Raw genomic sequence first — 11617 nt, 5'->3', positions numbered from 1 at the left:
TATATTTGTCATTGGACAAAAATTTATTTTACCTTATCATACTTCTCTGTTCATCAGATGTGCAAATTACTTAAATATTGCGCTAAAAATCACAGTAAGAGAGCTGCCTGTTGCTTACATTGACCTCTTGAGCTTCAGAAGTGAGATTTAACTTGTCTTCAGTCTACCATAGTTACAAAATAAGTCTGGTTTAACACACAGGACAGAGGTATGTCTTTCTCTTCCTCAGCAAAATATTTCGTGCCTACCTTTCTACGCGATCAAATAGGCCCAAAATATATCCTATTCATGAAAACCAGACTCGGTCTTCAGCATCCACTGGATCTTAATGTAGCTTTTCCAGATTTCTTAATTGCAGTTTTAAAATGTGCATGACTGCTGGCTGAGTACAGTGATGGTGATACTGTTGAAACTGCAGTGGAAATCATCAGCATTTTCATGTTAGATTCAAAATGTATTTGCTTAGAAACAAGGTTAAAAAAAAAAAGACTAAGTTTTTGTTTGGCTTTGCTGAGAAGCAAAGCAGTCCTTTATTATATTCATTTGGAATCCATAGTGACTTTTTGCACTACAGTGCTTCTTGAAGGGAAACTGCTATAGTAAGGCTGAATTAATACCATTAAGACTGTGTTTGATCTAAAAGGCCAGTTCTAGTGTCCTATTTCAAATAGGAAAGTTAGGAGTCCGTTTTTTGTCTTTAGACTCAAACCAAATAGTATTTCCAAAACATACAAGGTCAGAAAGTAAGAACTGCATTTGAGTATCAGTGCCTAATAATACGATTACTTTCTGTTTCATTTAGCACTATCTTTTTGTGACTGCATTCTTTTAAAAAACAATCTAAATTGCTTTTAATGAATGCATTGATTGTTCTGATTCATTTAATACAGTAGTTTTACCACACATCTTTTACAAGATTAATTACGTGCATGCTGTATGAGCTCCTATGAAACCTAAGCATATTGCAGGCTTCCAAGGGTTTTCTACTAACATAAGAACATATTGATGTTGTTTTGTCTGTCCTCTGCACTATCATTTTGATTCTCCTTGTCCATTTCACTCTGTTTTTTCTTATTTTTATGTTGTTATCACACCCTCTTAACTCATTTCAGACTACCCCCCCATCTTTAGTTCAAGGAACATGGTGAAACAAGTATCTTCTGACAGTGCTTTACCTTATTTTCTGGGCCTCTGTGCAGAACACCCACACCTCTTTAGGTGCTGGTCCATTTCCTCTGTGGAATTTCTAGGCTCCAGTGGTATGTCTCTATAGCTTTTAAATGTAAGACAGCAGGGTGGCTTTTTGAGGTGCTGCGTTAACCCTTTCATTGTCTTGCCTTTTGATGCAGACAGTCCTTTGAGAATAAATATACCCAAAACTCAAAGGCTGTTAGTTTATAGGAAATTGCTTTTTTAAAGGGATACTGTCAGGCTTCTTCATCATTAAAATTAAAATTTATTTCTCATAACATAAAATATTTATCATAAAATATTCAAATAAAACACTGTACATAGATTTCCAGGTCATATCCCTTAGATGCAAAGATACTACAACAACATGTTGTAGTATGCTATCGGATAGCAGAATTGTCAAAACTGAACAAAAACCTATGGAGGGGAAATTCCTGAAAGAAGACAACTTTTTTTCTTTTCTTTTTTGAAAGGGCATGGGTGTATTTTGAAATTCCTTTCTGGTTTTCTGTAACACTGCACTATAATAGTAATAGTTATTAAAAAGTTAACCTGACATTGTCCCACTACTTTCTTTGCAAAATTAAAAAAATAAATTCTCATTCGAGTGATAGTGACTTTTCTGTCAGGGTAAAGAGATAAATCTCACATTTTACCGTAATGCAAAGAAAGGGTTTGCGCTTTGCATGCATGCATAGTTATTTAGGATATTAATATGTACGCCAAACATCTTAGTGCTTACACTGAAGCTTAGCTACTGCCTTTATAGGAAAATAGAAATTAAGTATGTGGTGGTGTTTCTTTTGTACATGAAAATCAAGTTTCCATGAAACGCAACATTTTATTTGTAATATAAGTGAAGCTGACTTAAGTACACTTCAGTTGATTGTATATTTGAAGCGACTGTCCCTCAAATTTGAGTATGGCCAAGGTGGATCCAAATATAAATACAGACATTTGGGGGCTGAAATTTTGTTGAGTTACTTCTCTATGCAAAGCACTAAATGGGGAGCGAATGGGGAACACTGGATATCACAGGAATATTGACGTTTATTATTTTAGGGGAGGGAACAGTTCACAGTCATAATCCTATCTCTAATAAATGTACCTTGAACTGAAATTCTGAACATTATTTCATTCACTATCGTTTCTTCATTTAAATATCTTAAATTTACAGTTGCTACATTTCTTTTACAATATTGAATTGTCAAGTTGTAATGTTACAGCTGTATGTTGAAAACACTAATGGACATATTTTCCTCTTATGAAATGCAATTGGATGAAGAGCTGTTCATTGAGTTATCAAACTTGCATCACTTCAGAGAACGGCAGGGGTTTTTTTTGCCAAGACGTTTAAATGCTTTTTAGTATGTTAGTAATATGGATATGCATGGTTGGTGTATGATCAATACTAATGTAGAAAAGCAAAGTCCAATAAATTTTTAGATTTGGGTTGCTATACTTACCTGTTCTAATATGTGAAACTTCTAGTCTTTTAAGTACTGTTTTTAAATGCATAAAGGTAGGTGTAAATCTGTCTTACAAAGTTAAAACATGTAACCTTAAGGTACAAAAGTGCTAACAGTGGTTTTCCTTTGATATTTAAGGCAACAGTTTGTTTTCACAGAAAACTGAAGATGATAGAACATGAATTCTGCAAATTTATTTCTTGGAAGCTGTAGCGTTTTTAGCTCTTTTCTGCTAACAGTTTACAACATAGCTATCCTATTTTACTTGCATGAATGAGTTACCTATTCAGTGTTGTGCCAGGTATGAGAATGAGTTGGAGAAATACTACCATTTCCTGACAATCATTTTTTTTTAGTGATTTACTAAGTTTGTCTTAGAGGAAAGTTATCTTTCATGAACTGATTTGGGAGTAGAGCACAGTTGTAATGTTTGAAGACCACTTTATGCATACATGGGATTTGTATCCCATGGTATGTTAAATGGTGTCTTTAGTTTAGTACATCCTGGAAATTGGCACATCTTGTTCCAACTCCTTTAATATTTAGTGTCCATGATTTCAAGAGTACTATGTCTGCATGTGCTGATTTAAAATAAGTACTTTTTATCATGCATTAATACTTGCCCATGCAATAGCTTAAATCCTGTCTTATGTTTGGAAATCTTTTTTTTTATTATTTTTCTTTCAGGTTTTGAACTATATTCCATGGTGCCTTCTATTTGCCCTTTGGAAACTCTACACAACTCCTTGTCTCTGAAGCAGGTGGATGAATTCCTTGCCTCTGTTGCTGCTCCATCAAGGGAAAATCTACAGGAGACATGTACTGATCTTAGTTTGTAATTGTGTTCTTTTAAATTGTTAAATATTGTCTAGTTAATCTTTCTGATATTTTACAGCTAACAAGTAAACTAAGCATACTGGTTTAAAAAAATGAAATTTGTACATAAACCATAATTTTAATTTTTGCAGTATCCTTTTGCGGTATGGATGCTGTCATAATTCATTGAAGTAATCTGTTGACTCGGGTAGTAAATTAAGGATTCAATGAAATTGCAATTGGTTTATTCCCTCACATTATGAACTTCTCCGTACTGTCCACACTGTTAGCTGAATTACAAGGAATGCTTTTTAGTGAGCATGGAGTATTTCCAGCTTTATACTGTACTGTTGTACTGGCAGTAACCTCAGCAGAGTAGTGTTGCCTTTTACAAGCCTTTTGCATCTTAAAACTGTGTTATTTCCTGTTTCTTTCAATATTATTTGGGGTTTCACCTGTGGAGTATCTTGCAGTTACTTAGTTTTTTAGTAGTTTGTGCTGTATGTGTAATGTTTAAGTGATCTTGAAATGAAATGCAAACTGAGTTCTATCCATGTGCATGTCTCTGGGAAGATGACTTCCTATTGTGATTCTACTGCTGTGTCTTTGGAAACAGTTTCAGTTAGGTCAGATTTACCACATATTAGGATGCTTGTAATTCATGGGTCGGGGATTGAAAATCATTATTCTTGAGGAAATCTCTAAAGACTTATGCTTTAATCAGAAAATTTGTACTTGCTAGTACAGATACAAAGATTACCTAGATGTTAGGATTTTTCCTTTTTTTTCTGTTACAGGATTTTTCCTTTTTCTCTGTTATTTTAGTTTTAAACAGTTTAGATTTTAATCAGCAGCTAATTTGATAGGGTAGGCCTCCTATATCTGAGAAGGAAGATAAGTAATTTAAGAAAACTGATGTTACTGAAAAAGAACTCAGGGAGGCTTACAGGTATTTTAAAGTTCTTAGCTATTTAAAATGCTTTGCTACACTGGTTAGGAAGTTTGTGTCTCTTCAAAATCAGTTCAGAATTTAGAGTACACAAGATGAAAAAATATTTTTAAAAAACTCATACTTCTGTGGTGGTCTGGTTGTCACCTTTCTACAAAGGAGTGGTTGGAAATTAGACCTGATAGAATTGAGGCCATAGGTGCTTTGTTGTCCTTCTGCTTTCCTGTAACGTTTGGAAGTTGTCTAGAGAATAATCTATTGTATGAACTCTTCATAGGGGTTTTGAACTAAATGCCTATTCTAGCGAAATCTTCATAACCTATGAGAAGTAGCACTAATGCTTTTGCCACTCTCTTGGCAAGGCAGCTGTTACTGAAATTTGGCTTAGCTGCCTTAGCAGCATGGAGTTATCATGTCGCTTTCTGAAGTGAAAAGGAGATTTTCAGATTTGTCTTTCATGCTTTGAAGTTTTGACACTAGAGTCAAAAATCGATAGCTGAGCTGCAGGTTGTGTAACTGTGGCATCTACATTGCTGGACAGATACACAGTTCTGTGGCTACTATTTTTGATGTTTTGCTCTGGTGAGAGGTTTTTTATTATTAATGATGTGCATCTTTTCTTCCACCCCCCCCCACCACCAGTTTTTTTCCCCCCCCCCTCCCCCGTCCCATTTCAGCTTCTCCAACTTACATGATTCCACTGTCAGGAAGAAAAATTTCTTTAAATACATATACCCCTGCAAAAATTCAACCAACGCCACTTGAAACTTTGCCTGAAAGGCTAGCAATAGAGAAACCAACCTTATGTAAGTAACTTCTGCAGAGGCAGAATGGCTAACTTCATTACATTATTTCCAGCAGTAGGATTCTTTCTTATATATTACATAGTTTCTTAGGGCAGCTATTTCTTAACATTCCCTGTTTATGTGAGTGGCATCATTTTACGGGTCAGCGAGAACTCAATAACATTGCACAAATAATTTTAGCAGTGAAACTGTGCTAATAGTTACTTTCTGTTGTCCTCTGAAGCGTTTGAAAGAATTTCTATGGCCTGACACTTCATGGGGTCTTGTTTTGTTTTTAAGTGTGACAGTATTTCCAGCTATCTCCAAGTAAGACAAGCAAAGGAAATTTATTTATTTAAATGGCAGAATTTCTAAGAAGTTTTCTAAACATTTACCTGCTCTGTGACCAGGTTCTGACTAAAGCTGCTGATAACATGATGATGCATTCAATCATTCGTATATTCAGTCTGAACTGTCGGCCAGCTACACTGTCTGCTTTTGGATAGTTGTGCTGTTTTGAAGGCCCCTAGAACAAAATCCCATTACATTTCTGATGTCATTAGATACAGTGTAGCTTTGTGTGTGTTTCTGTGCTAGGTAACTTGCATTTTTCTTGCTTTTGATACTTTTCAGCACAGATATTCTTAAGTGTAAAACCTAATACTTTTTTTTCTGTATCTGTACAGCTACCCCTGGATCTTCTGTTTGTGTATCTAATGTTAAGCTATCTCTTGAAGAGGCCTCGCTAGATGTAGAACTTAGTGGTGAAACTCTTTCTGGGAAGAAATGAAGTTGATCAGACAAAACTGGAAGCAACTTCTTAAGCAATTCTTTAGTGTGTGTCCAACTAAATTACTGAGCTTTCAAAAGCCATTCATGTCTGCAGTTCATAGTGCATTTAAGAATCTTTAGTTTATACATAGTTAACTAGTGTGCACGCTACATATTTAGGTCAAATGTCTTTTCTCATTTTCTAAAACATTTCAGGAAATATATTTATTTATCGGTTTGATGAACTGCACGCCTTTAATGGAAAAGCTGGACATGAACCTTTTCAGTGTCTTCAGATATTTACTATAAACTTGTACAAAAAGAACATACCAATGCAGGGGTATGTGTTACAGTGGCTCTGTTGATGTCACTGTAATGAAGGCATTGTCTGTTGTCATTGTAAACTTCTATTTTCAGGAGTTTATAATCTCCCTGTGAATTTCTTTTGTGGGCTGAAATGTAACACACATCTTGGCTAGAATCTTTTTTTTTAATTTAAGTACATTTCCAAAGAGATCTCTTTTGCCTGGTTTTGAAGATAAGCAGATGTTTTCTGCACTTGAATTATTTTATATCATATATGCTGCAATAATTAGGCATGATGGAGTGAGTTAATGTATTGTCACTTTTGACTCTCCTTATTTCTATTCTGTGTTTACATCAGACCTGTAACATTCAAATACACCTTCTCTTTTGTTATTTAGTATACATGCTTGTATACGGGTACCTGTATATCATCCAGCAGATAAAACTGTCTTTTATATGTTTTTATCAAAAACTTTTGTTTACCAAAAAGACAGTTTTATTTGCTTTCCCATATGTTTCTACAAAAAGGTGATATTAAAAAGCAGGTTTTATAAAAAGAGAAATGGTTACAGCTGGTCTGCTAGTAAGTTTATCCTAGAAGTTGTAAATATTCCATCTATGCTTTATTATCATCCCTTCAGAGTAGAGAGAGACTGTGGTCTACCAGAACTCAGTGCTCACTGTTGCAAAATACTCAGGATTCATCATGGCCTGGGAATTTCATACCTCCCTCCTTCCAATCTAAGCGGTTGACAACAGCTCTCATAAAACAAAATAAACCAAACAACACATTGAAGATTTTATAAGAGCTGTGAGAAGCATTAGTAAGTCAGTGGAACTTTGAGTTATTGGGTTATGTAGAGGAATCACCCAGTCTCAGCAGTTCTTGTGATTTTATCTGTGGCATGAAAAATTATTGAATGATTATAATTATCCCAAGTGTATGAAAATATTGTCCACTTTTGTAAGTTCAAGTGGCTGATTATTAATAACTGAATTCATAAACTACAAGTTAGATAATTCCTTTCACATTTAAGTTGCAGAAGATGTAGCTTCTGAGTAATATTTTTAAGTAGGGCTCTTATTCGTCTCCAGAGCCAGTGCAACTATAATTACATTCACTTTGCCACAGGGTCTGTTTTCAGTGTTTACCACACATGAAACAGCTTCAGCAGACTAATTCTAAAAATGCTGGTTAAATACCAAAAATATGAAGGGTTTCACAGCTATATACTTAAAACATTTCATTTTCTGTAGTGTAATTTTGTTATTGACAGTGTTGGTCTTGCACACAACTGAATGTACACTTGTTTACCGTTTAAAAAAAAACAACCTGTTAAAATTTAAGTATGCGTATCATTCCAGTCAACCAAAGCTGTGGCATAACTTTTTATTATGTGCTCGTAAATAAAAACAAGGTCGCTGGCAACTTCTCTCTATTTTGTTTTCTTTTAAGAGTATATGTGAAGTACAGTGAGTAGTTGACGTAGTAGTCTTTGTGGAAAAAACCTTACAAATAAGCCATTAATATACAAATAAGCCAAAATTTCTCTTGGCAGTGAAGGACATGACTTATAAGAAATGAGAGTTTATCATTTTACACTGAAACCACTCCTCAAAAAGGTAAACGGTAGTCACACATTCTGCAGTCCTTCCTCATGTTCCAGAATGGTAACATTAAATACAGAACCACTGTGAGTGCTCTTCTATTTCCTATTACTACTCTGGCAGTAAGGCAGAACATGGACTGTACTGGGAGGATTTGAACCTACTTTTAGTCCAATTTCTTTATGCAATTGGACCCTCTCTCACATTGAACTTTTTTAACTATACATCCTATTCCAACCAGATTTGACAGAGGTCAAAGAATAAGTTCATAGAAAATCATGGTTGAATATGACTGTAACTCCTGAAGTACTACCACCCTGAAACGTAGTTTAAACATTTAGCATTTCCTTCAAAAATGAAGCATCATTACCAAACAGAGCAAAATGTTTTGGTTTTACAAAAATGTTTGTAAAAACTCCTAAAATTATTTTTAAATCTTGTTTTATCTGTTTCACATTTCTTTGTTATAATAAAGACATACATTTGAGTTCTCTATATATGGGCAAGTGAAATTTGTTAAGAGAAAGCAGATGTGCTTTCATAGTTCAATTTTGTAGGAAACTATATAAACAAACCTAGGGGGGTATGCATACAAAAAATAATGATCATACACTGATCAATAGCATCAAAACCAGCAGACTTCAAAGGAAGATGGCAGAAGAGATGTTACAAAGACTTTTAAAGGCCATTTCAATGCAATAGAGTATTCAAGTGGCAGAATGTAGGGATTTAACACTGTTTTCTGTCATCTAATACAGATGGAAGCATAATGTTCCTTTATTTTTCCCATATTTTTTTCTTTATCGGTTTACAGCAATTATATTGTTGATAGACCCATAAGTAACTTGCTGGAGAAAAAATTGCAAAAATTTTTCCAAAAAGTCAGTTCTGGAAGAACTGATGGAAGAAAAGAAGGGTACTTTCTAGTAGTTGTTTGGTTTTTATTTTTCTTTTTAAACAATGGTTTTAATTCTGGTTGGTTTTGTGGAGAGGACAAATTTCATTGAGTATTTCCAAATACTAATTTCTTGTCTCCCTCACTTAGCCCTTAAAAACAACCATCTTCTGCTCTGAAATATAAAAACTGATGTCATAACAAAGCAGTCAGAGTGTTTTCCACAGTATCTGTGGAAAACAGATACTGTGTTTACCACACATGTATCTGTGGAAAACAGATGCCAAATAAAAAAAATAAACCAAACATCTTATCTATAAAGAAATAAATAAAACCCAGCATACTCTAGACCACATACGGTATTACTTCTGTAAGCTTTCTAACTATTCATTTTAAAATGTAACATTCTTGCGGTCTAATCAAATACAGTTCCATTAAGAATAGCAAAGACAGTATTCCAACTCTGAAGTTCCCTGCAAAATAGCTAGGTGGAGGTCTGGCTCAGTCTTCGAAGGATGTGCAGTTCTGCCTCTGATCCCTCTGTCTTCTTTCAGTGAAGAAGTTGAAGTATGACACGATATGAGAGCCCTGCAAATCATCTGTACTTTGGATACAAATTCTGTTTGCAGTTCACACTGTAGAAAAATCTTGGAGAGATCCAAGTGTGTGTGAGTGGCATCAAATGTGGGCCTTTGAGGAGGAGGATGCACTAAATACAGAGAACATACGTCTCATAAAAGAGGTAGAAGCGAGTGTGGAAAAGACCTTACAAGAAGCTTTTGCATTGATACAAAAACAGTTCTAACATGTACTTAAGGAAAAAAAAAAGGAATTAGAATGGATGAAAAACAGTTTGTCACCACGCCACATAAGGTATGAATGTAGTATGCAGAAATAGACTTCTAGTCCAGACTTCCAAGAATTATTAATTTTCATGTGATCTGCTACTAAGGGAAGAATCAGATTTCTAAAGTAACACTGAACATGACTAGAAATAATTTTTTGTCTTCCTCCAAGCTATACTGAGATCAATGTATATTTTTCTATCATAAAGTTGCTGGAGAAGAGGAACTTTTATGTGGAAATTATGATGTCTAGTGGTGTATTCTCTTTCAAAAAGAGCCTAATTTGGTGGTGATTGATCTAAACAGGATTATGTGGTTGACAGGTTCTAGTGAGAATTTCGGTTTTAATCAAGTGATAAATGAGAAGTGCAGGGAAGGAAATTCTCATATTTTACATGGGTATCTCAAGATTAGCCTGAAAGGGAGTTATTTTTGCCTGGATGCATCTTTTATCCAACGTGGTTTTGAGAAATCCACTTCATGTGCAACATTCTTGATCTATATAATCTGCTGTCCAAGTAGAATGGAAATACCATGAAAGCCATTTTCTGATGCACCACACTTGCAGATCTCTATTCTGTCCAGTAAAAGGGACAAAAGTCACCAACAAGGGAAAACAAGGTAATTGGGTGCTGCGTGTTTTGTACCAGATCAAGAATTCTCCTAAGATAATTGCAGTATCTTTGCTTCCAACAAAGCCTGTTTGGTCTGGGTGCACGTCTCACTAAATCGCCTGTTCTAGTATGTCTCTCCAGAAGAGGGAATAACTGATCCTTTCATAAGATTATTACTATTTATTGTACACTAATATAAATACTAACACTCTTGTGAATCTTTTAAAATCTGAGTATAAGTCCACTTGGACCTCCTGTCTTATTTATCTTCAGATTCTTGATAACTTTTAAATTCCTCTTTTGGGTGAGAGCTGGGAATATATTTAGACTTAAAACATCGTCTCTAAAGCCTCCATAAATTATTTTAAAAGACTACTCTGGGAAATACTTTGAACTTTTTATGAATCTTAACTAAAAGTCTATAGTAATTTTTAAAAAGCACTTGCACAGTAACTCTAAAGTTACTACTGAGGTCTGCAAAGGAGAAAATAAAACCAAAAGAATTCAAAAGACTGAAATGACACTGTATTTGAAATAGAATGAAAAAAAGCAAAAGCTTGGAGATTCCTGCCTTTTCTAGGTTGAGTATTAGTTATGAACAAGTAAACATTGACTCAAACTGTGCACAGTTCTGGCCCCACAGTTTAAGAAGGATGTGAAGGTCCTTGAACGCATCCAGCGGAGGGCAACAAAGCTGGTGGAAGGGCTGGAAGGCATGTCCTGTGAGGAGCGGCTAAGGACCCTGGGTTTGTCTAGTTTGGAGAAAAGGAGGCTGAGGGGTGACCTCATTGCTCTCTACAGCTTCCTGGGGAGGGCAGTGGAGAGGGAGGTGCTGATCTCTTCTCCCTGGGATGCGGTGACAGGAGGCCTGGGAATGGCTCAAAGCTCCATCACGGGAGGTTCAGACTGGACATTAGGAAACATTTCTTTACCGACAGGGTGCTCAAACCCTGGAACAGGCTTCCTGGAGAGGTGGTCGATGCCCCATGCCTGTCAGTGTTTAAGAGGCATTTGGACAATGCCCTTAGTAACATGCTTTATCTTTTGGTCAGCCCTGAAGTGGTCAGGCAGTTGGACCAGATGATCATTGTAGGTCCCTTCCAACTGAACTAGTCTAGTCTACTCTACTCTACTCTATTCTATTCTAAACCATTATCAATTCCCACACATTTTGACCTCAACATATGCTATGCATTCAGTCCACAAACAATAAGGTTAAACAAGGATCATAGGAACACAGAATAATTCAGGCTGGAAAGGGCCTCAGGAGGTCTCTAGTCCAACCTCTTGCTCAAATGAGGGTCATCTGTGAGACCAGAGCAGGTCACCTAGGACTTCATCCAGTTTGGGCTTGAAAACCTTGAAGGA

The 11617-nt window shown here is 35.7% G+C and overlaps 1 protein-coding gene across 1 annotated transcript in view; it reads left to right on the top strand.

Moving 5' to 3' along the window:
- Positions 1–7703, top strand: part of PPIP5K2 (diphosphoinositol pentakisphosphate kinase 2) — a 41532-nt gene extending 33829 nt beyond the window's left edge. Inside the window, exons 28-30 of the mRNA XM_009328715.1 lie at positions 3348–3479; positions 5103–5231; positions 5897–7703. Coding sequence (XP_009326990.1) covers positions 3348–3479; positions 5103–5231; positions 5897–6000 — 365 coding nt within the window. The 3' untranslated portion in view covers positions 6001–7703. The remainder of the gene's footprint in view (positions 1–3347; positions 3480–5102; positions 5232–5896) is intronic.
- The last annotated feature ends 3914 nt before the right edge of the window (positions 7704–11617 follow it).

This window comes from Pygoscelis adeliae, unplaced genomic scaffold, assembly GCF_000699105.1.
Source record: "Pygoscelis adeliae isolate BGI_AS28 unplaced genomic scaffold, ASM69910v1 Scaffold16, whole genome shotgun sequence".
NCBI classification, from domain to species: Eukaryota; Metazoa; Chordata; class Aves; order Sphenisciformes; family Spheniscidae; genus Pygoscelis; species Pygoscelis adeliae.
Note: the sequence above shows the minus strand (reverse complement) of the source record. Positions and strands in the feature narration are given on the sequence as shown.